The sequence below is a fragment of the Filobasidium floriforme genome, assembly GCF_021052385.1.
Source record: "Filobasidium floriforme strain CBS 6241 chromosome Unknown HD553scaffold_29, whole genome shotgun sequence".
Taxonomy (NCBI): Eukaryota; Fungi; Basidiomycota; class Tremellomycetes; order Filobasidiales; family Filobasidiaceae; genus Filobasidium; species Filobasidium floriforme.
The window spans coordinates 228069-254789 of NW_025763650.1; the positions used below are offsets into that span (position 1 = coordinate 228069).

At 53.4% G+C, this 26721-nt stretch overlaps 6 protein-coding genes across 6 annotated transcripts; 4 read left to right on the forward strand and 2 right to left on the reverse strand.

Moving 5' to 3' along the window:
- The first annotated feature begins 210 nt into the window (after window positions 1-210).
- HD553DRAFT_151583 (uncharacterized protein) lies at window positions 211-5046 on the forward strand. Its single transcript, XM_046176747.1, has 8 exons — window positions 211-323; window positions 402-457; window positions 540-738; window positions 805-1555; window positions 1619-1782; window positions 1845-4569; window positions 4639-4801; window positions 4864-5046. Exons 1-8 carry the CDS (start codon window positions 308-310, stop codon window positions 4963-4965), a joined length of 4176 nt encoding a protein of 1391 aa, XP_046032705.1. The 5' UTR covers window positions 211-307; the 3' UTR covers window positions 4966-5046.
- Window positions 5047-11242: 6196 nt separating this feature from the next.
- On the forward strand, window positions 11243-15581 carry HD553DRAFT_301699 (OPT oligopeptide transporter protein-domain-containing protein; the record flags this gene model as incomplete). Its single annotated transcript, XM_046178669.1, has 17 exons — window positions 11243-12472; window positions 12536-12650; window positions 12713-12940; window positions 13007-13236; window positions 13293-13346; window positions 13415-13602; window positions 13666-13979; window positions 14032-14086; window positions 14150-14254; window positions 14315-14383; window positions 14444-14549; window positions 14605-14712; window positions 14771-14813; window positions 14890-15122; window positions 15185-15225; window positions 15289-15412; window positions 15469-15581. The coding sequence occupies exons 1-17, from the start codon at window positions 11485-11487 to the stop codon at window positions 15579-15581; spliced, it is 3114 nt and encodes a 1037-aa protein (XP_046032706.1). The 5' UTR covers window positions 11243-11484.
- Window positions 15582-15736: 155 nt separating this feature from the next.
- Window positions 15737-17814, reverse strand: HD553DRAFT_278390 (uncharacterized protein; the record flags this gene model as incomplete). The annotated part of the gene is made up of 6 exons (XM_046178044.1): window positions 15737-15963; window positions 16024-16450; window positions 16521-16778; window positions 16842-17046; window positions 17107-17213; window positions 17272-17814. The coding sequence occupies 6 exons, from the start codon at window positions 17812-17814 to the stop codon at window positions 15737-15739; spliced, it is 1767 nt and encodes a 588-aa protein (XP_046032707.1).
- A 2405-nt stretch (window positions 17815-20219) lies between these two features.
- On the forward strand, window positions 20220-22383 carry HD553DRAFT_151731 (Fibrillarin). The gene is made up of 8 exons (XM_046176748.1): window positions 20220-20469; window positions 20737-20787; window positions 20865-21053; window positions 21127-21259; window positions 21344-21543; window positions 21617-21826; window positions 21913-21926; window positions 21998-22383. Exons 1-8 carry the CDS (start codon window positions 20430-20432, stop codon window positions 22016-22018), a joined length of 858 nt encoding a protein of 285 aa, XP_046032708.1. The 5' UTR covers window positions 20220-20429; the 3' UTR covers window positions 22019-22383.
- On the reverse strand, window positions 21805-23513 carry HD553DRAFT_353228 (uncharacterized protein). Its single transcript, XM_046183756.1, has 4 exons — window positions 23314-23513; window positions 23047-23247; window positions 22844-22978; window positions 21805-22769 (listed from the first exon to the last, which is right to left on the reverse strand). Exons 2-4 carry the CDS (start codon window positions 23135-23137, stop codon window positions 22240-22242), a joined length of 756 nt encoding a protein of 251 aa, XP_046032709.1. The 5' UTR covers window positions 23138-23247; window positions 23314-23513; the 3' UTR covers window positions 21805-22239.
- Window positions 23514-24302: 789 nt separating this feature from the next.
- On the forward strand, window positions 24303-26619 carry HD553DRAFT_151791 (uncharacterized protein). Its single transcript, XM_046176749.1, has 10 exons — window positions 24303-24858; window positions 24926-24954; window positions 25022-25388; window positions 25472-25558; window positions 25640-25836; window positions 25925-26080; window positions 26160-26169; window positions 26226-26284; window positions 26351-26499; window positions 26564-26619. The coding sequence occupies exons 1-10, from the start codon at window positions 24531-24533 to the stop codon at window positions 26574-26576; spliced, it is 1395 nt and encodes a 464-aa protein (XP_046032710.1). The 5' UTR covers window positions 24303-24530; the 3' UTR covers window positions 26577-26619.
- Window positions 26620-26721: the final 102 nt, after the last annotated feature.

Consider the following 26721-nt stretch of genomic DNA (forward strand, 5'->3'; position numbering starts at 1 on the left):
CTGTACTCATCACTTCCGTGGCCCCGTGGTTGATGGACGGATCTACCCGACGGGATCAAGATGTCAGGTTGATTACGTAACCGTGCCCATACCCCCGCCCTCCCGTTGCGTGTCGACGTCATGCTTGCTGCCGGGCACCGACCGTCGTCGATATCGCACCTCTAGCTACCCTTGACCTGCTATGTGCTGTGACTCCGTCCTACATCTACATACACAACCTCCTCCTCCCTGCCTAGCTGCTACTTTGACCCTTCACAACACTCAGTCGGTCAATCGCAGGACAGTGGATGACGATATACTTGAGATTATGAGCGCGCAATATTGTACGTCACGCCATCTCTACAGTCTGGCCTCGATACTCTTCGCCGTAACTGACTATCGTCCATGCCTCCGATCCATAGCCTCAGAGGAGAGGTCATACTTTGATCGCCTCTTCAACGTAATCGATAAAGACCAGGTCAGTCTAGGTCTGGTTGCGAATCTGACACCACCCGAACGAAACAGCTCACCTCGACCTGTGTTATTTCCGGCACTATCAGCTCGGAGTCCTGACCGGTGAAGCATGCTACGCCTTTCTCTTGACTTCGAAGCTGCCTCAGGCAACTCTCGGAACGATCTGGAGCATCGTCGACAGCGCCAACAACGGTTACCTGACCAAGGACGGGTGGTATCGTGCTTGCAGGCTGATCGGTTGGGCACAGAAGGGAGATACTATTACGGAAGACCTCGCTAACAAAGGTACGCTGCACGTCGTGTCATGGCAGATTGGTTGCTTGACAAGCGCTGATGTTTCACGATCTCCAGCTGGTCCGTACCCTACTTTCGAGGGCCAGACGGCTCCCAGGGCAACCCCGATGGCTGCACAAACCACCGGGAACTCCGTGGCACCGTTGAGCCCTGCAGACAAGGCGCAGTTCACTCGACTCTTTGTCGGAGCCGGGCCGGAGAATGGCTTGCTAAGTGCCGCTAAAGCCCAGGGAATCTTTGTCAAGAGCAGTCTCCCCACCGAGACCTTAGCGAAAGCGTGGAACTTGGCCGACACCCAGCAACGAGGTGCTCTCGATCTACCGGATTTCATCATCGGGATGTATTACCTACAGCATCTGATGACCGGAAGCATCAAGGATCTGCCGATTACCCTCCCTCCTGGTCTTTACGAGCAGGCTTCGGGCGGACGTCCCAAACCGACGGCTCCTACCAACCCCATGGTTGCACAGTTGACCGGGTCTGGACCCGCTAGGCTGACCCAGCAGTTGACGGGACAGGGGATCATGCAGCCTCAGCGAACCGGACAGAGTGCTATCGCTCAGTCCCCGACCAGGCAATACACCGCACCTCCCGCCGCTGCACCTTCCATGCAAGCTCCTTTCGCTGCTCCCACTCAGCCTGCGCAATCCGCTCAGCCATCCTGGGATGTGACCTCGGAATCCAAGGTCGCGAGTGACCGATTCTTTGACGGATTGGATACCGGTCGCAAAGGCTTCATTGAGGGAGATATCGCTGTACCTTTCTTAATGCAAAGTGGACTGCCGGAAACCGATCTGGCTCAGGTCTGGTGAGTTTCCGGCTCGCCAATCGCACTGATACTCGCAAGCTGACCTCGTCTGTGAGGTCTTAGGGACTTGGCCGACATTCGCAAAGAAGGAAAACTCGGCAAAGACGAGTTCGCCGTAGCCATGTTCTTGATCAACAACAAGCTTGCCGGAAAGGAACTGCCTGGTACTTTACCCCAGAGCATGATTCCCCCTTCGCTCCGAAGCCAGGTTTCGAATGCCAACCAGAGTGAGCCTGATTTCATTCTCCGATATTCATGACATTGTACTGTACTGAAACTGGTTCCGCAGACGATGCTACTAAAGATCTGTTCGACGTCTTTGGCGATTCGCCGCCCGCCATGCAGCCATCCATGCCTCCGCAGCAATCATACTTCGCCTCGCCTCCGAGCCGAGCTGCATCGGTCAACGTACCGCCACCTCCTCCTCCTGCAGCTTCCCGAGCAAAGAGTCCGGCAGCACCTCCTTCGCGGATGATAAGTCCTCCTGCTGTCCCTTCAAGGGGCTCGACGGTAGACGCCTTTGGCTCAACACCGTTCGGATCTCAGCCCGATCTCATGGGAGATGACAGCGTCTCGACTCCTAAGCCGACTGTCGACCACTCGGCAGAAATCGGAAACGCTCAGAATTCGTTGACTAGCACCCAAAAGGCTGTCACCGATCTGGAGCGCGAGCGCAAAGGTCTCGAAGCTGAATCCTCGACTTCGGCTGCTCAACTGCGAGATTTGGAATTGCGACTGTCTTCTGTCCGAGCGCAACATGAGACCGAGACCAGATTGGTTACCGATCTCAGGACGCGCGTCTCGGAGCAAAAGGAACAGATCACCAAGCTCAGGCAGGACTTGATCCAGAACGAGAGCGAGCTATCCGCTTTGAGGGCTGAAAAGGACGAGACTGAGCAGGCTCTTCTGCGAGATCGAGAGGAAGTTCGAGCTGCAAGCAAGCAGATGAAAGCTGTTGCCGACGAGACTAGTACGCTCAAGACTCTGCTGGAAAAACTCAGGAAGGAAGCTCGGCAGCAGAAGGGAATGGTGGCCATCAGCAAGAAGCAGGTGGCTACCGCCGAAGGTGGAAGAGACGCTGTGCAAAAAGAGATCGACCAGGTCGCGGCCGCCAACAGTGCTCCGCAGGAGGAGGAGATGCTCGCGGCATCTCCACAAGCTGCGAGCCCCGTCATGTCGCCTTTCATTCGACCAGCTTCCACCGCCAGTCTACACCAGGCCGCCGCCATTCCCCTGCCTGCCACTCCGCAACAGGTTCTGAGCCCCAACTTTACTGGAAGTAACCAGCGTAGCAACAACCCCTTTGAGCGAATGGGATTCTCTGCCAAGCCTGCCGAACGATCGCTGTCGCCACCTCAGTCCACCGAGGCTGTCTCGAGAGGCGATCAAGGCGAAGGCATCTCGACACTGCAAGCCGCCACTATGGGCATCGGTGGAGCTGTTGCCGTGGGGGCTCTTGCAGCTGGTAGCGTTGTCGGTGCCGCTGCCGTTGGCACCGGGGCTGCTGTCGCCACCGTAGCTGAACACATGACGCATGATGGCCAGGATCTACGAAGCCCTGTGCATTCGGCGAGCAACGAAATCGAGGAAGCGAATGAAGACGATGTGAAGACGCCAGCGGCCACTCAGGATCGTGCAGATCCCTTCGGCTTGGAGGAGCAAGATTCGCCTTCGAGACAGGTCACACCGTCCGCGAACGTTGTGAGCGATCCTTTCGGTATGCCAACCACGACGCAATCTGAGCAGGGCGGATTCTCCGCTGGCTTCGACGATGGGTTCGGTGACGACTTCTCCAAGCCAAACGCTGCCAATGAGATCGGCACCGCCCACTCTGAAGCGGAGGAGGTCAGCCTGGCCGGGGGAATTCCCTTGCCTGACAATCTGGCTCCCGCATCCCAGACAGCTGAGGATTTCCAGGAAGCTCTCAACGATCGAGGAAACGCTCCTTCCGCTATCCCCGCTTCGATGCGACCCGACCTCGATGCTCAAGGTCGATCCTTCTCGACAGAGGTCTTTGCGCCCAACAGCATGGTCCATACCCCAGAGACTGAGCTACCTCCTTCCACTCCTATGAGCGTGGAAAGCGCTGCCGTACCCGTAGATGTGCAAGCCTTACAACCTCGTTCGGCTTCCGCTCATGGTGATTCAGATGACTCTTCGGATGAGGACGAGGGTGGACCCGAAGACCTGGATAGGGCACGCTCGCCATATGACCCTCGAGAGATGCAAGGCACGTCGGCCGCTGGGAGTAGCGTACTGGCATCTCGTCAGCACGAGGATATTCCCCAGCGGGACGAAGAGATCCGACAGATGGACCAATTCGCTGCCCCGCGCAGTCAATCTCCCATCGGGATTGCGCCTGCCACCCAGTCACCTCCCAGCGAGCAATTGCAAGCTCTCGGGCTAGGCGCACCTGTGGCTGTAGGTGGGACTTCTCAGCAGCCTCCAACCACGAACAGGGAAGATTCTTTCGATCCCTTCGCTCCCTCCGCAACTCCACTCAGTGCAACAGCAACGGGTACTCCCAAACGACGAGAACCTCCACCACCACCTACATCGCAAAAGTCGATGTCAAGCAACAGCAATCCTTTCGGCTTGCCTACCGCAGAGACGGCGCAGCCGACCTTTGGCGATCACTTTGCGGCTCCTGTGGGGATACCCGCCGCCGCGCAGCAGTCAAACTCATCCTTTGACGATGACTTTGACTTTGACGACCTGCAGCCGGCTCAGATCGCCGATGGAGGATCAGCAGCGCCGCTCGCTGCCCCTCAGGCCACGCACAAAGCGACCAACGACTTTGACGACGAGTTTGACGACTTTTCGCCTGACTTCGAAATGGTCAACAAGCCTACCACTGCGGCAGCCTCGCCATTCACCAACACGCCGGTCCCTGCAGCTCAAGGGGCCCCGCAATTGCCCCAAGTCGGAAGTTCAGGCGGGTTCGGCACGATCAACCCTAGCACCAGCTCGGGATTCTCTTTCGAGGACGCTTTCATGGACAGGAGCGAGCAGACGTAAGAGCGCGCTACGGAATGGGTAACGAGATATACGACGCTGATTGGGAACGGTTCCTTCTGATACAGCTTCGACGACGTCGTACCAGCACAGAGCTCTGGTCCTGCGCCTCATACGGGAGGGATCGCGGTAGCAGCTCCTCCACCTCAGCCCGAACGGCCTGCGCTGCCTCAACGACAGACTGCAGCCATGACCAAGGCTCAGCCCGATGACTTGCCCGACGTGAAAAAGGTCAGTCATTCTCGTGATTTAAAGTTTGCGGATTGAACTGATCACGAGACCGACGATCGCAGTTGTGTGGTATGGGTTTCGACCGAAATCTTGTGATTGACGCTCTGGAAGGAGCCGATTACAACTTTGACAAGGCGCTCAACTTCCTGTTGCCTGGAGCCTGATTGGTTTCGGCTTGTTAAATATGAACGCCCATTTATCTTCGCGTTCGAAATATGTAAACAACAGCTTCGTACGATATTACAATCGCTTTCCAATTCATGGTAATTGGACTATTCGTTTCGCGACGATGTAGCGGCAATACTGTAGTTCCAGGGGGCAGGGGGTTACGGACCAAAAGTGCTGTTATTCGACAACCTCGGATCTTGATAAGGATACGTGATCCTTGATTGCGGCCGGCCGATCACCTCCGCCAGAACGTCATCAAGATCCGTATCGTGCCGCATATTGGCACGTTCTTCATTCCGCCGAGGTCCCAACTTTCTTGCTCGCGGAGATCGTACGATGTTTTGCCGAGGATCATGAAAGGAGGTTGCCTTTGATTTGCTCCGTTCGGCGTGGATATGCACCCACCGGACCGGCATCGAAAGGCCTTTGATAGACTCGATAAGAAGGATCTCTCGAGCAGAATCGCTTGGAGGACAAAGGAATGCCTTTGGGACGGGTCGTCCCGTCTCGTCTCTGATGACGGATGTGTCCCTGCCACGGTCTGAAACGCTGCTTGCCAAGCGACCGTCCCGACATCGAACCTTTTCTATGCTTCGTGAGAGGGACTCCGAGAAAGAAGCGTTTCATCGGATCGCCGCGACTCGGCGAGGCACCGGTGAGAGAAGCTCCATCAGGCACGCCCTTCTGGTTCCAAAACATCCAAGCCATGTGGCGGCAGTCGGCCGTTCCGATCAATGTGATCAAGCGGTACACGGAGAGTCCATGGTCAACGGGTACATCCGTGACACGGTGTGATCAAACACGGAGCTGGAGCTCTCACTGATGCCGAAGAAAGCCTTTCCTGCCGCGACCCGTCATTGCCAGGCGACGTCGTCTTTGGGTGCGTTTACGACGTCTACGATCCGTAAAAAGCGTCAGATTTCGAGCCTAATATTTAAATTCGACGGGCCTACGTCGTCGTTTTTGCGGCCACAATTCTCGCTAGCGTTTTCTTAGTCGTTCCTGTGGCTTGAAAAACGTGTAAAATCTGTCGTCCGAAATCTGACCAAAAACGAGCGGATTTTGCATCGGATTTTGAATATTACGTTACGGCGGGTACAGAGGTTCGGTCTTCCTGGGTCGGCTAGTAAATTGGCTGGTGAAGTTGGAATGTTCGAACTATCTACCTGTCTCGCGAAGGTACAAGAACACGAACGATTTATTAGCAATATGTCGAATACACCCCACCAAAACACGCAGTCGACTTACCAAACGTACGCTGGCTACCCCTTCGTTACTGACGTTCCTAGAACGTACGATGTAGGCTATAGTAGATCGTCAGCGACGCCGACGTCGATGGCGGGAACGTACGGCACGCAAACTCACCTCTCGCCGTCGAACACGCAATCCTCCCGAACACCCTCGATAGCACCGTCTTCCCAGTTCGATGAGCGAGGATTCAGAGTACCTGAGGCCCCCCAGCCAATCAGGGAACAGTCGTGGTCGATGACGCCGTTTGCTGATCAGCAGCGTCGGTCGATGTCGACGATGTCCTCGATATCTTCAGTGTCGAACGCGTTCGCGCGAGGTGACGATCGAGCCGGTCGACCTTCCGAATCAAACTCGACGGTACCGAGGACTCGCTCCCGTAGTCCTACGTCAACGTCAGGTAGTCAGCCGAGCCAGGAAGGTGGTAAACGGAGGAAGGGGGGGAGTCGCTCTGCGAACTGCGTTTGGGACGAGGAAGACGACCGTATTATCGTAGACGTTCTGCTCGAAGCTAAACGGTTAGGGGAGGTGGCCGATAATTCGTTTAAGTCCGCCGTGTATCAGAGGGCGGCTGATCAGTGTAATAAGAGGCTGTCGAAGGGTTCCGAGAAGACTGCGTTGAAGATAGGCGAACACTATCGCTATGTAAGTATTTGATCAAATATAGAGGCTCGAAGACTTACGTTTGCCTCTCGCTAGCTCAAAAACCACTTCTACCAGCCGATGACGGAGTTGGCAGAGATATCAGGCTTTGGCTGGGACCCTGAGGAGGAGTGTATAACAGCGCCAGACGATGCGTGGCGAAAACTAAAGGAGAAGGGAGTAAGTAGATGTATGTCGACGTCGATAAGTCGACCTTCGAATATGCCCCTCCTTGTGTGCTGAGACCTCTCGCGTACCGTTTTTGCTTCCGCACAACTTCGTCCCTCCGTGTCGATAATGCGATGTGGTTCTCGATCAATCTTCACCGTCGAATAGCTGACAAGTCCGAGGCACGCTAACCTATATAAACTAAGGGGCGTGAAGTGGGAGCTCTACCCTGACTTTCACGAGCTTTGCAACGGCCGTCTGGCCACTGGTCGGTCAGTAACACGCCCTCAAAGGAAGGACCGCAACCAACGATCAGAAAATGAAGAAGAGGAGGACGATTTCGACGATATCGACGTTCCCCGTGCTAGCGACAGCCAATCAACGATTGGGTAAGTCTAGCTTCGGGATATGATAGTGGGGTACTTATACTATGTCGTGTGAAGTGCTTCGCCGCTCCCGACAACGCCAACACCGACAAAATCGACATCAAATTCGACATTAACTCCGGCTCGACGGAGGCGACCTAAATCGAGTCGTTCAAGCGACGAGAGCTCGCTGAGCGCTATACATCAAGACCTAGGCAAGATTCTTAGGGGAAACCCTCAAGCGGCTGCCCAAGATGTGATGGAGAGGGCTCAAGCGGCTTGCAAACGCCTCTCGCTCGACGAAGACGACACGTTCCTATATTTGAACTGGCTGATCGAACATCGAGAGAAGGTCACGATGATTCAGGCCTTACCCGACAAATTCCTGGAACGCCATATAACTAGCACGCTAGCGAAGGAAGACGGAAGGGTTCAAACAAGCGGAACGGGCGAATAAATGACCTCATCGCGGTGGGTGAAGATTTGACGATTTTCACGAAATAAATCGATATACGTAAATCGAATACTGACATCACCTACGACGTCGTCGTCGACTCTCTCGTTCTAGTTCCTCGACATACCCCTCCCACATCGTATCCGCCATAGCTCTACGCCGTCGCTCCGCAGCAGCCGTCTCCTCCCTCGTCGTCAATCTCTCGCCATCGCTGTCGCTATCGCTATCGCTATCACCCTCGTTCCTCCGTCGTCGACGTCGACCTACTACAACGACTTCTCCGTTCTCGTCTAAGGCCTCGTCAATCAGGTCGTCGCCACCGTTTGACGCTACGTAATTGTGTAGTACGCAGCAGACGTAGATGATCTGGATCTGTGTTTCGAGGGGGTAGAACGTTCCGGTGACGAGGACCTAGTACGGCGACAGCACGAGGGGGATGTACGTCAGCGAGAACGTTCGTTGTAGTCTTATAAGGTCGGTTCTAGATGAATAGGTCGGAACATACGGGATACCGCTTCTTAACGACACCGAAGACCCTCTCGACGACGTTACGGAGGGACGAGTGACGTCGATTGTATAGCTCGAGCGGTGTTTGCGGCCTACGACGTCACGTGGATACTGGTTCGGCTGCTGGTCGATAAGAACAAGGCCTGTACTCACCGTAAGTTCGAACGAGACCACTCTTGTAAGTGGTATCGCACCCCCCGAAACGGTATTACTAGGTTCGATCGAGAGGGGTATCCAGCGTCGCCGAGGTACCAATATCCCTCCGGTATTACTAGATCCTCTTCGATGGCCCTGTTGTACACCTTAGCGTCGTGGGCAGATCCTTCCCAGCCAGCTAGAACGTAGGTGAAACGTCCAGCGAAGTCGACGCAGCCGAGAACGTTGGTCGTTATGTCCCCCTTACGATTTCGAAACGGAGGTTGATCGATCGTCGGAACGGTGACCTTGATGTGTGTACCGTCTATAGCACCGAGACAACGTTCCGTAAGAGGCAGATATCGCATGTCCTGGTACTGTTCGAGGTTCCGGTCGATAGTGGCGGGCGTCGGCTGCTGAACGTAGCGATAGTAGAACGTAGGGTCGAACATAGCGTCGAGGACTTCATGAATCGTGCTATCGTCTAGATGTCGGCGGATTCTTGTCTCGTGGCCAAGTATTACGACCAGACTACTTACTAGCTGGCCGTACGCAAGCTCAGTTGAAAGATAGACCGTAGTTCTCGCATATGAGCACCATGTCGTAACATCCATAAGGTTACCGCTATCTTTACTTTCGCCGGGAGGTGTCGAGTCGACGAGACGAGCTGTAGGTCCTCTAGTTCTCTCGATAGACGTCGGAACGTTTCGGGCGATAGACCTATAGCGTCCCAGCACCGTTCTGGGTGACCTCGTTCCCACGAATGAACCTTCTCGACGGCTGTAAGTCGATCTACAAGAATCGGCCGTTCGTAGAGTCGAGGTCGATGGATTTGTCGCCAGAGATCGAGATATCGGGCGAAAACGTTCGCTGCTTCTCTGACATCGTCTTCATAACGTTCTTGATCGTCCTGGCTATCGTCTGACATCTTATAGGGCGTATAGAATAGGTATTGACGATGTTACGAGTCGTTGATGATGTCGTCGACACCTCGATCTAGAGGTCGACATGTACGCTCGAAGGTGATCGAGAAGTCTCAGCTCAAAATCGTACGAAAGTGAAATTGACGAGAGAAACGGCGTAAAATGTGCCAGATTTTGGTATTTTGCGCCATTCCACGCTTACAGCCACGCACGCTAACAAATCCGGAAAGACGCAAAATCGTACGAGGATTCGTAAACGTAGCCTTTCACGAACAATGAGACGCGAAACGATCGAGTTCCGTCCGTGTACGACTGTGCGAACCTGGAAGATCAGATCCATACCCGCAGATGAATCAGGGTTGGTACCTACATGTCTCCTAGGAACCGAGAAAGGACCTACCTTTGACGTGGGTCATCACCCGTTCTCGCCCGGGATCTCCGCAATTTTCGCTTGGCTAGGCTTCGTGTCATCGCGTTTCGTGCGGCCTACTCCTGCGGTCCCTTTGGCCTCTGACGCTTCATGCCGCGCTAAGCCCCATACGACCATGCGGGACGTGTATATATACCCCGAGATGTTGGAGACTCTTCACGCACTAAAAGGTCGATCCCCCTCTCCTCTCTTTCCATCAACCTTCTAGCTCGTCTCCACCACATTCCCTACCTTCGCACTTTCAAAACACAACCGTCTTACTCATCACCGAAATGAAGTTCACCGCCGCCTTCGTTGGTCTCGTCGCCATGGTCACTTTGGCCACCGCCGCTCCCGTCGCCGAGCCCCAGGTCAAGCCTGCTTGCGGAATGGCTGGAGCCCTCCGAGCTTGTGAGTTTCGCTTTGATGCAAATAATTGATATCCAACGGAAGGACTGATATCAATGCGACAAATATGCAGGTCCTTGGAAGAAGGACGCTGCTCCTGAGCCCATTCCCGAGCCCGTCCCCGAGCCCACTGTCACCCCTCAGTGCGGGATGGCTGGTGCTCTCCGAGCTTGTGAGTGACTGCGATAACACTGCTGGTTCTTTATCATCGCTGATGTTCGGTCGTTCATATGACACAGGCCCCTGGAAGAAGGATGAATAGAGTGTTGTCGCCTCCCAAAGTTTTGCATGAACCGCTTTCGTACGTATCCGCAATTCGGGGACTAACGGCTGCATCCGGTCTGACCTTGTGCCAATTTGCAACAATACACAACCCAGCTTCAAGACTCGTGAACTTGAGGTGTGGTTGCGTCTCGCTCGGCTCGCCTCCCTCCGACTTGTGATCGATATGTATCTTCTTGACGCTTTTACGTGACTGTCACGTTGACAGCCCTTGTTGCTGTGTGATACGAATATGACGACCAGGATATATGTCATTACGATTTTTGTTTCTGCACGTCATGGGAGCGATCTCTTAACAGGCCTAACAGGCGAAGTAAACTTGATGTCGGGGCATATACCTTTTGGTCAGTCGATTGCAGCGTTCTCGGCCGGCCTGGCCGTGCTTTCCGCGTAGCGTAGCTCGCGGGCCCCCACGAAGATCGCTTCATAGGTGCAGCTGTCAGACGATGTCAAGTACTCATGTACTATGTACTGTACGTGCTGTACGTTTACATCCATATATCTGAACCGCCGAAAGAGAGTTCGAGACACAGAGCAGAAGCCGGGAGACCTGCAGCGTGCAGCGCCCAACAATTGCCAGATCCGCGTATTTGAACGATCAGCTCTTGGCAGAGACGCGCGAGGCGGGCGGAGAAGCAGGGGAGGGATGCAGGGAAGGGGAGGGAGGGAAGGGATCTGACAAGCAACAAGCAAAGGCGAAGAGATGGGAGGTTTGTGCCTACAACTGTACAATAACGATATCATACATCCTCTTTACCGATAGCGATAAGAGTTCCTCTTCAATCAGATAGAGATCTTCTCGTTCGCTGTTGGATCGATCATAGAAAGCTGTGTAACGAGATCGATCAAGAGACAGGCTCGAGGTCGACTTTGGAAAATCCTCAGCCTTGAGCAGGCACTCTGCTGTTTGGCTTCTGATCCCAGCGTCAACCGACACTGCAAGAACCGCCGAGATCACCACTATCCGTCTCGCCATGATGTATCCTCCTTCTTCTGGTCCTCAACAACAGGAAGTTTCATTTGAGGGTGCTCAATCGAGACAACCCGGCAGGCCCCGTACCGCACATCGGCGGCTTGATACAGGACGACCAGACACCTCGACCTCATCGGTAGGGGAAGTTCCAGAACAGACATTCTTCCCCGACAACGACGATGAAGACCTTGATGAAGCAGCCGAAGATGACTATCAGACAGATGATGATGAGGACGCCGACGTGTTTGCTTTCGAAAGGCCACAGACTGCGGCTGTTAGGAGTTCGACAAAGCCTGGGCAGGTGCAATACGGTAACATCACCGCCGGTCAGGACGTCAATCAATCTCCTGTGATTCCTCGGATCGCTACATCTAAAAGTCAGGCGCCTACCACAGCAGCAACAGATCGCTCCGTCTCGTTCGGATTCAACATCCCAGAAGAGCAGGACGAGCCGACTCATGGACGGCCCGTGAATATGGAGACCTTGACGCACCTGTCGTATCGACCGCCTACGGCCGGAGACCCATACTATATTCCCAATCCGAACACCACGGCTTTCACGTCACAACATTCGAGGTGGGGCGCCCAACGTCCTTCTGTGGTATCTGATACCCTAGTCGGACACACATCAACAGCTCACACAAAGGATGATCACGAGTCGCCTTCATCAGCGCCGGACTCGATGCATGGCGATTACGGTCATCCCTTCGCCAGAGACGCCGATCTAAAGTCATTCTCTGGCGAAATTGAGCTAGCAAACTTCCGAAGCCGACCGGGTACTCAGGCCACGTGGAACATAAGTGAATTGCGGGGCGCATCGACGATTCCAGACGGGATCACCACCAAGGGCGACGGTCTGGGCGGTATCCATCCGAAATGGCCCATCGAAGAGGTCAACTCTACCGCCGGCGTCGAGGATCCTGACGAGGACAGCCAGTATCCCGAAGTTCGGGCTTCGGTGTCAAATATGGATGATCCAGAGATGCCAGGTCAGCCATAATTAGCAATTCGTTGCCAGGCGTCCTTCAACTGACATCTACACCTCGACTCAGCCTTGACGATTCGATCCCTTTTCATCGGTTTGCTCTTCGCCATCCTGGGAGCAACAATCACAACGTTCTTCTCTTTGCGAGGTCCAGGCCCGCTGATTCTTCCTCTAGCAGGACAGTGAGTGAAGCTGACCTTCGAATACTTCTGCTCATACGGCTGACGATCGAAATCTTTACTAGGCTCATGGCGTATCCATTGGGTCGCTTCTTGGCTTGGGCTATGCCTCTGCACACGTTGCACCTGCCTCGCTGGCTCGGTGGCTTTCAACTTGACCTCAATCCTGGACCTTTCAATATCAAAGAACACACTGTCATCGCGATGATGAACAACATCTCCTTCCAATGGACGACAGGGCTGCATGTAGCTACCGCTGCGCAGGTATATCTCGACATCCCTTTCTCGGATAGGTGAGGTTGGGCAGCGACGGAGAGAGAGCTCTATCGCTGTTGCGGCTTACTGAGATCCAAATGTAGCTTTGCTCTGCTGTTCACTTTGACAGCGCAGATGGGGGGCTTTGGCCTCGCGGGGTTATCTCGTCGGCTACTCGTATGGCCGGCTTCCATGATCTGGCCATACAACCTGGTCATCACGACAAGCTTGAACACCCTCCATGCTGGTGACGACCCAGGATCACATGGCATCTCACGATTTAAATTCTTCATGATCGCCCTGGGTTCCGTGTTTATCTATCATTTCTTCCCCGGTGAGTCTCTCTCCGCCGATATACCGCCGATCGGATGCTAATCTCTGACTATTCAGGCTATGTCATGACCAGTCTCTCGTACTTTTCGTGGATCTGCTGGATCAAGCCTGGTACGTGTCTGCTCCGGCGCGTTGCGATATACCCGAATCTAAGCACATCTCATGATCACATGAAACAGATAACGTGGTCGTCAATCAGCTATTCGGAGTGGCGACAGGATTGGGTATGGGCGTCCTGACATTCGACTGGTCTCAAGTTCTGGTCGTCGGTAATCCCTTGAACATACCTTGGTGGGCGTCAGTTAACGTTGGGGTATCATTCGTCATCTTCTACTGGTTCATTACACCTCTTCTATATTATACCAATGTGCGTCCTGTTGGGGACCCAACAAGTTTGATCAAGGCTGACGAGACTGATTGCGACATTCAGGTCTGGGATACCGCTTACCTGCCCATGTCAACTTCGGGCCTGTTCGACCGGTTTGGACAGAGCTATAACATCACGGCAGTTATTACTCCGGAACATCAACTGAACGTTACCGCCTATCAAGAATATTCTCCGGTCTATCTCAGCGTGACCTATGCAATGACATTCACAATCGCCTTCGGCCTGACTACGGCTGCTGTCGTCCATACCATACTTCATCAAGGGGAAAGGATCTACAATACCTTACGTTCAAGGAAAACCGAAGAGGATGATATCCACATGAAGTTGATGAAGCAATATCCAGAGGTTCCAGACTGGTATGTGTTACGTCGTGGATTGACAAACATGTGATCTGATAGTTTCTCCTAGGTGGTATGCCATCTTTTTGATGGCCACTGTCGTACTCGGCATCGTGTCGGTGGAGGTGATTATCCATCTTAGCTTCAACCGCATGACTGGTCTAAGCGCATTTTACATTCTCTTTCAGGTTAACAAAACTGGAGTTCCCGTCTATTCGCTTCTGGTCGGCTTGGCTACAACCCTCGTCTACTATTTCCCTGCCGGCTTTCTCTATGCTCGTGCGGGCAGCGCGGTAAGCACAAGCTGTCCGTCGTTGCAGAGCGTAATCTAATGTGCAATGTCCTATGTGTAGCTGGCGATGAATTTGATTGCGGAAATCATACCCGGTTACATGCTTGAAGGGTCTATTCTGGGGAATATGGTGGGCGCGAATTGACTCCCAGATTCACCGTGATGTTGATCTGAAGCTTCTACATAACAGGTCGTGAAGGCATTCACGACACAGACTATGCTTGGCGCGTTACAATTCACACAAGACCTGAAACTAGGTCATTACATGAAGATCCCGCCAAGAATTACATTCTTCGGTAACTATAGTTGTCTAAACTTCGTCGAGAAATAGCTAATTGGGGAATCAAACAGTACAAATCCTTGCAGCAATTGTCGCATGCCTTGTCTCTGTTGGCGTTAAGGTGATCCTCTTCGCGTCCATCGATGATATCTGCAGCCCAACGCAAGCGAATCAGTTCAGTAAGTTGTTCTTCACCGGGAGCCAATAGGCCCGTTGCTAATTCCGGATGCGTTACAGCGTGCCCATACACGAGCATATTTTACAACTCAGGAGTGTTATGGTAAGCGTTGTGGCTGCAGACGTTCTTTTTCTCCCGCTGGCTAGCATACTGATAGCACGTATTCTGTATATATCAGGGGCGCAATCGGCCCCCGTCGACTTTTCAGTAAGGGGTCGCTCTATTGGCCTCAAACCTTCATGACAATCGCAGGGGCTATCTTGCCCATCCCAATCTGGTGGCTGGGGAGGCGATATCCAAAGCGCTTCTTTCGTCAAATCGATCTTGTCGTCATGTTCAACGGGGTCTTGGGTATTCCGCCTGCTACAGGGATCAATTACGCGAGTTTCTTGCTTGCAGGATTTGTTTTCCGTAAGCACGTTTCGATGGGTTCATTGGTTCTTTCCATAAACTCAATACTGGCTCTCGGATAGAATATGCGATCCGTCATCGCAACTTTGCATGGTGGTCGAAGGTGAGTCCTGCCATTCTCTTACTGTTTTCTCGCCTAACTAAAAACATGATGACTTCATATCAGTACACGTATGTGCTTGCTGGAGCCTTGGACGTCGGAACGCTAGCAGCATTTGTCGTCATTTTCCTCGGAATGGGATTAACAAGTACCCGTTTCGAGTGGGGAGGCAATACCATCTATACCAAAAGTAGGGTCGCGTTTCTCACATCATCTGATCAGATCTGACAATCTCCCTCAATATAGCGGCGGATTGGTTAGGCATGCCATACCGCCCTCCCCCTGTGGATGGATTTGGCCCAGCAACCGGATGTACGTCTCCCTCAATCCTGATAGTAGCGCAGAGGTACACACACTGACGTTGACTTGACTTCAGGGACGTGATGGTTGCAAAGGGATGTCTAGATTGGAAACAGGATACCCTGTAACATATATATATAGCCTGCAGCTCAGCGAGGGTTCGTGCGGACATGGAGTTATAAATTTTGTAGACATAATGGAGTGAATTCTGGTCTTATACGCGGGCATAGAACAGCAGATACGCGCACTTGCTCCTCATTGAGCGACCGACAGTCCCAGCGTCTCCATGCACAGCGGCATCCCTCGTAACGTAAACTCCTGCATCCCCTTCAACGTTCTCGACCAACTCGTCATCCAGATGCAGCCAACCTTTCCCATCTTGCTTGAGTACGCATGCCGTATAGTGTCCTCCTGTTGCCGTGCTCCCGTGATGATACACAACTGCAAAGGCATTCCAGTTAGCTCGTACTTCGTGAGAGTAAGCACAGTGCCGATGCTTACCTCCAAACAGTCTATAACGCAGTTCTCCACCGGCCGGCCTTCTTGCCGGTGATATAATCGATGTTGGTATGATGAGCTCTGGGCCGTAAGCCACAGCCTTGCCCTTTTTGACGACCCTGTTTTCTACCGGATCGTATAAGAATCGCTTCAAGTGAAGCGTGAGGATGGGTGGAACAGTCTCCAGGTAAACAGTCTTGGTAGCATCGACGTTGGTTCCCCGCGAGGCAGAATAGACGCCCGAAATCGTTTCAGGTTCGTTCAGATGAAGCAATGCTTCGGTGATCGTATGCACGTTTGGCGCCGAGATGTCCAACTGCAAGGGTTGGTAGGGCTCGAGCGTGACGGAGTCCTTCTGTCCAGGCGTGCGCAGGACAGATCGCAATTTACCGCCGAAGATTTTTGAGATCGCTGATTCTCGGGACGTGGTCTAGCAGGAATTACAGACCGTGAGCTTCGCTCTCCAGAGCGGTCTTTTATGAGAAAGCCGATCAACTCACCGTTCTGACGACATTCAACTTTTGGTTTTTACCGACTTCGAGCCATCCATCATCCCTTCCTGCAGATGGGCTGACCGGTCTTGTGACCTCTCGCTCCTCGCTCGCGTCGTCCGACATCTTGCTAGGTGTAGTTGCGTTGTCCTTCCGTGGGCCTTTTGCTGTTCTACTTTCATGGCGCGAAACCAGGTATAGCAGTTCCTCGTGTAGAGTTTCCAAAAAGAAACCCATGAACTCCTCGGCATCCTCTTGATGACCGCGCTAAGATGGACGAGACATGCCATTAGCAAGCGCAATGCATGAAGACATGCTCGACTCACTCACCCTCATCGTATCGAATCGCTTGTTCTCCCTCATTGCTTCATACACATATGTCGGTACGAACGCTTCTCCGCTCTTGGCAATCCCACCGGATGTGACCTTTTCAGGTTTGGCGCTTGCGGGAATAGCCTTGTCAGAGGCGACCCCGGATCCGTTGGGTTCCGAATCGCCCATCTCCGCGGCAGCAAATTCCCGTAGGAACAGCATCCTGAGAGCAGCCAGCATCAATAACCCGCTTGCACCGCACAGCCAGGTGAAAAGGGCTTACATCGCTTCCAACAATCTCGTCCGACCCCCTAAATCAGCTTTGATTCGCTTGCTCAATTCTTGTAACAAGATATTGAAGGGATTACAATAGGCAAGCACTTGCATGATCTGTTGTAGCACGTAACGTCAGCATAAGAACGACTCTCGAGTGATATGTCCCGCTTACAGAGTTGGCGAAACACATGTTTCCGGTATTGATCAGACCTCGAGGTACCGAAGCAAGTCCGGCAGCACCGGCTGACAACGGTAGACCGCCCACTCCCTCCGATAACAGCTTGCCCAGGTCCAATTCGCCAGACCGCGAAGCTGATCCAGCCGCTGCCGCTGCAGCGTATCCTATAGGCTTGACAGGCTTGCCACCGCCCTCAATTGGACCAGCTTGACCAGCGGATGCTGATTCACCTGTGGGCGGCTCGGCAGACCCGGAAGTAAAGCGAGCAGCGTCGGACGCCTTGGCAGGCGCAGACACGCTGGGGCGCAGCAGCGCAGCCCACGACTTGGGTGCAGCTTTGACAGGTGGTGCGGGAGGTGCGGGAGAGGAAGACGCAGGTGCAGAAGTCGACGTAGGCTCATTGGGTGTGGCCTCGGTTGAGATCTGCTCAGCAGGCTCTGAGACTATGGGCTCTGTCACTTTAGCTGACGCTGATACAGCTGCGGCCTTGGCTTGCTTCGCCCGCTCTTGAAGGAATCGGGTGGATTCCGCAATCATGGATGCGTCGACCTCGCCGAATTGCATACTCGCGTCCATCGTGCTCGAGCGGTCTCCCTTTCGAGCGAATGTCAAAACCCGATTCTGCTGACGCCTGCTAATTGCCGATTCGAGCTGTTCAGTTTTGTGGACTGATTCGACTTGACCAGACCATGCCGTCCAGTTTTGAAGCTGGTCCCCACTGGGCGATAGTCTCGAAGAGAACAGAACGGCAGGCGCTTCAGCCTGATCTAGAGGCCGGCCCCGGCCATGAACTGTACGAAGGGACGGTAAATCAGTATACCGTCTGTTTTAGACTGACGTAGTGCACTTACGATATGTCTGATCGGCATCGACCCTGAACCCGTCAATCTCTACGGCTTTTTCAGGCGCAACGGTCTCCTCTGACTCTTCTGCGGGCAGAGCGCTCATGTCGTCCACCTCATCAGGACTTGATTCAGCCGGTTCTATCACTTCCACCTCCTTCGGCCCGTCTGTGCTTTCTCCTTCCTCTGCAATACCTTTTTCGCTCACGGCCGGCTCTGGTCTATCGGTCACTCGATCCTCTCCCTTCTCCTCCTTTGCTGGGGCATCCTTCTCATCCTTCTTGATAGTCACGGCCGACCGCATGACAGAAGCGAACACGGGCATGGAATTGCTCTCGACTGCTGTTGTTCCAGTCTCCGCTGCTGAAGCCTCAGACACTATAGGCGGAGGTGGCTGCGGAGGTTGATCGCTTTCTCGCGGTGGAGGAGGGGGAGGGTTCGAGATGGTGGCTTGAGGGAGTTGCGAGGTAGGATACGGCGAGACGTGCGAGGAGGAAGGGGTTTGAGGCTGTAGTGGCGTTGACATGGGGTGTGACATGTCCGGTGTCGGCATGACATAAGGATACGGTCCGTTGGCGCCTTGATGCATGTAGTTGTATGGTGGCCGACCGGACGCCGCTGATGGCTGGTAATACATCGATGGGTCGTAATACATCGGCTGAGCACCTGGATATGCACCGCCTGAAGGTTGGTAGACGGGGTAAGGAGAAGCCTGCATCGCGGGACCCTGCTGAGCGTGCGCATAGACTGGCTGGGGATAATAGGGATTATATGGCGAGTAACCTTGATAACGGGAGGGACCGGCTGCATTGCTGGCTGCGTGGTGCATGTGTGCATTATAATCGTACGAAGGCATGTGCTGCTGCTGTTGCTGGAAATGACCTTGTTGTTGTTGCTGTTGCTGATGGTGATAGCTGTTTTGACGGGCGTAACCTACGTTGCCGTTGACGCCGTTGGCAGATGCGCCAGAAGGCATCCGCATTGGATAACTACCTCCAGCAGGCGGGTAACCGGAATAGGCGGGATGCTGCTGTTGTTGTTGTTGCTGTTGCTGCTGTTGTTGTGGATGATAGTAAGCATATCCACCCATCATCTGAGCGGACTGAGGCGAGTTGTAGTTCATGTTGACGGCAGCGGGCTGAAAATAAGGCGAGGCACCAGAAAGAGGACCGGTACTGCCGTTTCCTCCGAGAGGCACGTGCTGAGAAGATCGAATGTCGTGTTCAACATCGAGGAAAATGGTACGCTCCACTTGAACGACGTCGACTCACCACGGTAGAGGCGTGCGACGGCGACGGTGATGGTCCCGATTCGTTGACGTTCATCGGTCCGTTGCCTGTAGATCCGCCGTTGATACCGTTTCCGCTGAGACTACCATTCGGTTTCAACTTTGAAGGGCCTGCCTGAGCAGGAACGGCCGAACCGGCATGACCATTCATCTAGTTTTATTCAATGTAGGCAGATTCCCTCGAGACCGATCGACAAGGCCACTGGGAAGAAGTTGAATTTTGAAGGCTACTTTTGCGACCTGATGACCCGCAACGAAATGACCGGGACAAGTCCTCTTTCGGCGTTTCTCTTGATCTTCTGTTGCTGAGACGACGATGTTTCCTTTGCAGGGCACGAAGAAATATCTCCTCGGGAGAGTGCTCTTTCTCGACTCGAAAGGGATGACGCGGTAGTGGTTGTAACGGTCGATGACGATGACGACGGCGTGGCCTGCTTTCGCGGCGTAACTTGATGACAAGGGAGTGTAGCGTTATATAGAGACCTGACCCGAAATGTGTCGAGGGGGAGGGGAGGAGGATGGGTAGGAGGTCTTGTGAGAATACGAGGGATCGGATGGGTGGATACTCTACATATTCGATTGATGACGCTCAATAGGCTCGGACGATGGGGGAGGGTACGTTGCGATCGTTCTGTGTGACTAAACAGTCAGATGTCCGTCCCATATGAGAGAGGATGATGCCGTAAACGACGTCCAAGCGGACATCGACAACTCGCGATCCCTCCTCGAGGGGCAAGGGCGACACTTCTTTAATTTTCTGATTTTCGCACCCGTCGTCCCCTCTCTCTGCTCCTCTCCACCTTCCTCGCTTCCTTCGCTCTCTCCCCGACCTCTTGCTCGGTTTTCCCATTCAATCGACCTTGCTTCGATATCACCATCACTGAATCGCACGCAAGGTTCACTTCAGTCACTTCATCCTCTTTCGCCTCTCAGCATTTGACATAGAAAGACATAAGCTCGCGGTCAAATCACACACGACCTCTCTCATTCGCGAAAACTACAGAACAACCTAGACTATAAAAATGGCATTCGATCGAGGTGGCCGAGGTGGTGGTGGACGAGGTGGTGCTAGGGGTGGACGAGGTCAGTCTCAATCTACATGTGTATAGACCACTTGCGATCGAGTGGTCAGCGACTAACACGACCACACTCCGTTGGCACGACATTTAGGAGGCGGCTTTGGCGGTGGTCGAGGCGGTGCTGGTGGTGGATTCGGTGGCCGAGGAGGTGGTGGTGGGGGTGGATTCGGTGACAGGGGAGGCCGAGGTGGTGGCGGTCGAGGTGCCCCTGGAGGTCGAGGTGGTTTCGGTGACCGAGGAGGTCGGGGAGGTGGTGGCCGTGGTGCCCCTCGAGGAAGGGGTGCTCCCGGTGGTGGACGAGGTGAGCGTCACTTGACGGCGAACATGACGATCGTAAGAGCACTTGCTGATGTTCTCATTCACCTAATTCTGGAAAAGGTCGAGGTGGTGCTGCCGGACGAGGAGGTGTTGGCAAGAAGGGAGGTGCTTCCGTCACCCTCGAGCCTCACAAGCACGACGGTGTCTTCATCGCCAAGGGCAAAGAGCACTTGCTCGTCACCAAGAACCTTGTTCCCGGTGAGAGCGTCTACGGTGAAAAGAGGATCACCATCGCCACCCCCAACGCCGGTGAGTCCAGGAATCGAGCTATACGTATCACTAGATGTCGATCGCTGAGCGCGCTCTACCCCCCTACTTGCAGATGGTAGCGAGGACAAGACCGAGTTCCGAGTATGGAACCCCTTCCGAAGCAAGCTTGCTGCTGGTATCTTGGGAGGTCTCGACAACATCCACATCAAGCCTGGTGCCAAGGTGCTCTACCTCGGAGCCGCTTCGTGAGTCGGTCGATCTGGCCAAGCTGCCGTGTCGACTTCATAGCTGATGCCTTTCGATTCGTATGCTATTTCTCGCTCTCACAGCGGTACCTCGGTATCCCACGTTGCCGACATTGTCGGACCTGAGGGAACTGTATACGCTGTCGAGTTCTCTCACCGAAGTGGACGAGATCTCGTCAACATGGCCAAGAAGAGGACCAACATTATCCCCATTGTTGAGGATGCCCGTCACCCTACCAAGTACAGGATGCTCGTCAGCATGGTCGATGTCGTCTTCGCCGATGGTGAGTAGCAGTACATCGCGTGTTTCAGCGACCGTTCGAGACTGACATCTCACACTTGCTTCGCTTCTCTCAGTTGCCCAGCCCGATCAGGCTCGTATCGTCGGCCTGAACGCCCATCACTTCTTGAAGCACGAGGGCCACGTCGTCATCTCCATCAAGGCCAGCTGTATCGACTCAACGGCACCCGCCGAGGCCGTCTTTGCCCAGGAAGTAAAGAAGCTTCAAGGAGAGATGGTCAAGCCGAGGGAACAGCTCACCCTGGAACCTTACGAGCGTGATCACTGTACGTTGCTGCGGTGTATCGTGTATCTAGCCGGGGCTTAGTTGACTGACACTCGCTCCGCTTGTTGCGCTATCTGTTTCATCTAGGCATTCTCATCGGAGTGAGTTACCACATTTCACTGACTCATGGTTAGTGTGGCTTGAATGCTAACGAAACTTGCCCTTTTCACAGACATACGTCCGACACCAGTAGAAGGGGCAAGGTCGCGGTTGAGAGGTTCAGGCTGCAATGTTGTGTTGTTACGGATTGTTTTTGACTTTTTTCTCCCTCCATCCGAGCTCTTGAGCTCGTGTATTATATCATCCACGGACTGCCTGCAATCGGGAGTCTTTCAGAACGCTATACGTGTTACTTCGCGCCGCGTATTAAGTCAGCGATGTGATCAACTACGGTGCGATTTAGGGGTTACTAAGCTAGCTACAATTGAGGTCTCGGAGAGCTTTCTCAATCTGCAACATTCGACCTTCTTGTTCTCGCATCGCATTCTTGTATGCCTTGGTCTGACATAGCAAGGCATACCCTTTCTTTGCAGGCCGCTCGAGATACCGAACTTGACGACAACCAACGAATTGACAATTGTGCATGTCATTCGGCATCGCGAGCTGGCCCTCGAGCCAAATTTCGGCATCGTGAGCTGTGAACTCGCTCGCCGCCGCACGGCGGATGTAGCCCTGCTGGTGTTTGATCTGCGAACGCGCTTGAGCGATAAAGCTGTTTCGGATGCTGATCTTGTCCGCCGCGATCATCATCTTGAGACGCTGCCTCGAGCAGGAGGACGAGACTTTGCGGGACATCTTGGAGGATTGGCTCAACCTGCTGAAGATGCTCTGCTTGCCGCTTTGTTCCCCGGGCTTCTGATTCTCGTTGTCGCGAAGGCGATTCAAGTTGTTGATCAAGGGGTATAGACCTTGCAAAACTGCTTCGGCCTTGATCAGGTTCATCTCTGTTCGAACGCAAAAAGATGCTCGTCGGCTTTAAATATTCGCTAGATGACTCCTACGGACTTCGAGGACTGACCTGCGTCTCTCTGCATGCCACTCGCCCAGCCCTGTTTGAAGAGATACATGACAGGCGGGATCGTCGCGAGACTGTCCTTGTAGTTGAGCGCTTCAAGCGAATGAGCTTGAGCGTAAGACGGCGGATTCTCCGACACTAGTGCTCAAGCCAAGTCAATAAGAATTTGTCGGAAAGAGATCTCCGCACCGTGAACAAGGTCTTACCGTCATCAGCCGTGTTGATCTGACGTCCGCTCACGGGAGATAGCGGGGATCTGAGCGCCTCGTACTGAGACTTTCGATCGAGCATGTTCATTTGCGGTTAGATTCGTATGACCTGAATCGAGATGTAACTTTGGTTCTGACTACGAATGAGACCTCATGGTCATCCTATTTATCCCGCACTGGAGGGATCCCATGGAAAATCTGAAACACGTAAGTTGTACAAGGGGCGAAGTCAGGATTCCAAGTGAAAGGAGGGCGGTTTCTCACAATATGCTGGTACTGCGGAACGATTTTGATCGGCCGGATCAAATCACGACTGCATATTGGGTGGTAGACAGTCATACGCTATGCTATCATCAGGACATGAAAAAATGGATCCTGTTGATCTTGAAGTCCGGTTTTCGACATCAGTCGCTTGATCATAAGAATACTTCGCGAAGCGGACCTGCGAGAGTAGACGATCAGGCATGGTGACGTTGTGTCGCGGCACGATGGATGTCTTTGTTCATGACTGTTGACATGCTTGAATGGGCTATTCAGGAGTCGGATGTACATGGAAAATACGGTGGTCAGCTCGATCATAGTCATACGTTGTAGTCAAGGGAGGCATCCTGCGCATCAAACAACTCGAATCGGCGCTGCCAGGCATACCAACAAACATGAGGCCTTCGATATAGCGGCTCCATGGCGCGTCTTGGCACATAGACAGAGCTCCTGATTGATTAGTGGCCCGAAAAGCTGGGTTAAATGCTTGACGTCTCAACACGATGGCGGATAGCGATCATAGCGATAGAAAACCGACGAGATCTACACTGGCTGAAACGCGCTATCGAGACCATGTCACGTGATCAGCTCGGTGATTCCCGGTGAATCGGCGGAGATATCGGCGAGAACAAAAGACTTCTGGCAGGGTCACATCATCGATTCAACGTCGGGAAACGGTAGTGTGCAATAGCGTTGGGAAGACTGGCGGTCGATATTCGATCGAACACTGGCGACCATGAACCGACAGATCAGATATCACCATGCTACATACAACCTGACCCCTATCCAGCTGCCGGTTTCATCACCGACAGACGGATCAGACGGAAGTTTCAGAGTCCTCTGAGACTGACTCGGCCCCCGTATAGAAAGGTTTCATCAATCCCATCGGTTCTGATCAATCCATCAAATTGCTGTCCTGCTCGCCCCTCCACTTTTCATTCTGCATCCAAGCCGTTTTCCCCATCAATTCCATCATCAATCTCACCACTCTCCCTCATCCGGCACCCACCTCTGGCCTCTGGCTCGCATGGCTCGTCGTGTGTCGACGCACAGCTCATCAGAAACACACGCTCTTCCAAGCTTGCAGGAAAGATTTATAAGATCGACAGCTGCTGGGTGGTTGACTTGACCTACGCAACCACGGTTCCGGTCCTATTGAATCCACTGGGAGTTTGGCAACGCAAATACCGTAGATATAGCATACCTATCCTCGATCCACAATGACAAACGGATTACCAGCGGTTCTGATTCTAGGCGGCCTGAACACCGCGTCGCGGCAACTGGCCATCTTTCTCGTTTCTGGAGATCAAGGCGAAGTTCCGAAAGCTGCACACGAACAACGACCTCCCCTCGTCAAGTATCTTCGCATCGCCGATAGGTTCTCCGTCCAACCGGAAACGACGTATCTCGGCCGTGCTTTCAAGGGGATCCTCGAGAGAGACGACGTCGATTATAGGCAGGCCAATTTGGCGGTACCCAGCAAGGTGGCCGAGATCTTTACACCTCCACCAGGAATCGAGTCTTTCGACTACGTGTTTGACTTGACAGGTATGTAGCGGAGGGTACCAGGTTTGGAGAAGCGGGCGAAAGACCAATGACCACGCTCCCATTGCAGGCGAGACCCGACCTGACCGACCAGAGGTCGTGAGTTGCAGGAACAAGATAGACGACGGGGCTGGAGGCTTACATCTGACCCCACGTTCCCTGACAGATTTACGTCCAGCAATGTTACGCATTGCCATTGGCTCTAGCAAGACATGCCAGTACCCTCTCGAGTCCGCCTCGAGCCTACGTGAGGCTCGTGCCGCCAGCCTATGTGATGAGCAACTCCGTCACGGGAGGCTATACCGAGCGTTTCGTCGAGGCCAAAAAGGAAAAAAAGGGCGGCATGTTCAGGAGCAAAGATAAGGGATCCGAGGGTTTGGGTCCGAAGCCGGACGGCGTGCGTGGCAGATGGTGGCACGAGGGGGTTAGGGCTCAGGCAGCGGTGCCGGGTCTCAATTTCGTTGCGATCAGGGCTGGTGAAATATACGGCGAAGCTTTCGGAGAAGGTCAAGTCCTGGCTAGACTGGTGATTGGTGAGTTCAGATACTACGTTTTGCCCGCTTGCTTTTCCTCCTCCATCATAATGATATGAATCTACCGACTCTCGACCACGTAGCGCACGTTTACAAGCACAAGCAGGAAAAAATGGAGTTCCTACATTCAGGAGACCTTCGATTGCACACAGTGCATGTTCGTGATGCAGGTACGTTCGCTCGCAGACAGACCGTGAGCCCTGTAAGTTGCTGACACAACGTTCTGTTTGCACATGAATTTCACTGCACAGTCAGAGCGATGTTTGAAGTTGCTCATTGGGTCGCGTCGCAAGGAAGAGCAGCAGCGGATCAGATAGCAGGTGAAGAGATGCCGTGTGCTTGGGCATGGTCCACTGGGAAAGACGGGGACGAAGAGAAACAAGGGATGAAATTGGTCCCCGATCTTCTGGACCCATCTGCCCAGATCGTCGCTCCTTACTTCAATGTCGTAAGCGATCAAAGCAAAGTGCCCCCCTAAGATACACGGTTCGAGATGATTGATATCCAGTGTCTTCGCTTCTTCCTGTCAAATCTAGGTGGACGATGGTGACACGACTCAGGACAAGCTGGCCAAGGCATGCTCAGATGTCTTTTCCATCAAGTATGGTTTCCATAGCTCGGTAGTCTCGTCGCTCGTGACTTCGTTCAACCGAACAGACTTTGGGGCACTCGTCGACGACATCAACGAAGATGTGAGGAGAGCAGGGTGTCTTCTGGGTATAGTAGGTCATGGTTGCTTACAATTACATCCCCTGTTATGCGTCTGAACAGCATATGGAAGGTAAGTTCGAATCGGTATGGACGGCAAAACATCCGCCTGACAGCATTGATCACTAGTGTGGCAGGACATGATGAGCAAGTCGTCGCCGCCGATCTTCGACACGCCGATATCGCCGGTGAGCTCTGTCTGTACCCGTATGTGAGAATATCCACTCATGACTGTAGGTATGTTTGGGAAACAGTTACTTCTTCCAGACTCTTTCAAGAAAAGAGCGATCAACCTGAACGGGCAGAAGCTACGTACAATCACCGGCTGGTCACCCGCCGTCAAAGAGGTCAACCCAGAGGCTTTACGGCTGCAATGTCAGTCTTTCCAGCTGGCACAGCTTTGGTAAGCGTCGCAGTCTACAGTAGGCGATATATTCGAGCTCACGATCGGTCTTGGGATACGGCAGGCCTAATCTTTGAAGTTTTTGTGGCTCTCGTTCCTGTCGTGATTTCTAGGTCGTTCATGCTTGTGATGATATATACCCAATTCTGCACAGGAGACATGATCATACATCGAAACCAAAAGTTGCCTGATCGAAACCCATATCGTACAGGAGGATACATA

Excerpts from the sequence above, each read along its gene's own strand:
- HD553DRAFT_151583 (XM_046176747.1), top strand. Across the intron at positions 739-804 it reads GGAAGACCTCGCTAACAAAG|CTGGTCCGTACCCTACTTTC; the intron begins GTACGCTGCACG and ends CACGATCTCCAG. Across the intron at positions 4,802-4,863 it reads ACTTGCCCGACGTGAAAAAG|TTGTGTGGTATGGGTTTCGA; the intron begins GTCAGTCATTCT and ends CGACGATCGCAG.
- HD553DRAFT_151731 (XM_046176748.1), top strand. The coding sequence starts at position 20,430 with ATGGCATTCGATCGAGGTGGCCGAGGTGGTGGTGGACGAG. Across the intron at positions 20,788-20,864 it reads TGCTCCCGGTGGTGGACGAG|GTCGAGGTGGTGCTGCCGGA; the intron begins GTGAGCGTCACT and ends ATTCTGGAAAAG. Across the intron at positions 21,260-21,343 it reads CTCTACCTCGGAGCCGCTTC|CGGTACCTCGGTATCCCACG; the intron begins GTGAGTCGGTCG and ends TCGCTCTCACAG.
- HD553DRAFT_353228 (XM_046183756.1), bottom strand. The coding sequence starts at position 23,137 with ATGAACATGCTCGATCGAAAGTCTCAGTACGAGGCGCTCAGATCCCCG. Across the intron at positions 22,979-23,046 it reads GATCAACACGGCTGATGACG|TGTCGGAGAATCCGCCGTCT; the intron begins GTAAGACCTTGT and ends CTTGAGCACTAG. Across the intron at positions 22,770-22,843 it reads TGGCATGCAGAGAGACGCAG|AGATGAACCTGATCAAGGCC; the intron begins GTCAGTCCTCGA and ends GCGTTCGAACAG.
- HD553DRAFT_151791 (XM_046176749.1), top strand. The coding sequence starts at position 24,531 with ATGACAAACGGATTACCAGCGGTTCTGATTCTAGGCGGCCTGAACACC. Across the intron at positions 25,559-25,639 it reads AGTGCATGTTCGTGATGCAG|TCAGAGCGATGTTTGAAGTT; the intron begins GTACGTTCGCTC and ends TTCACTGCACAG. Across the intron at positions 25,837-25,924 it reads TCGCTCCTTACTTCAATGTC|GTGGACGATGGTGACACGAC; the intron begins GTAAGCGATCAA and ends TGTCAAATCTAG.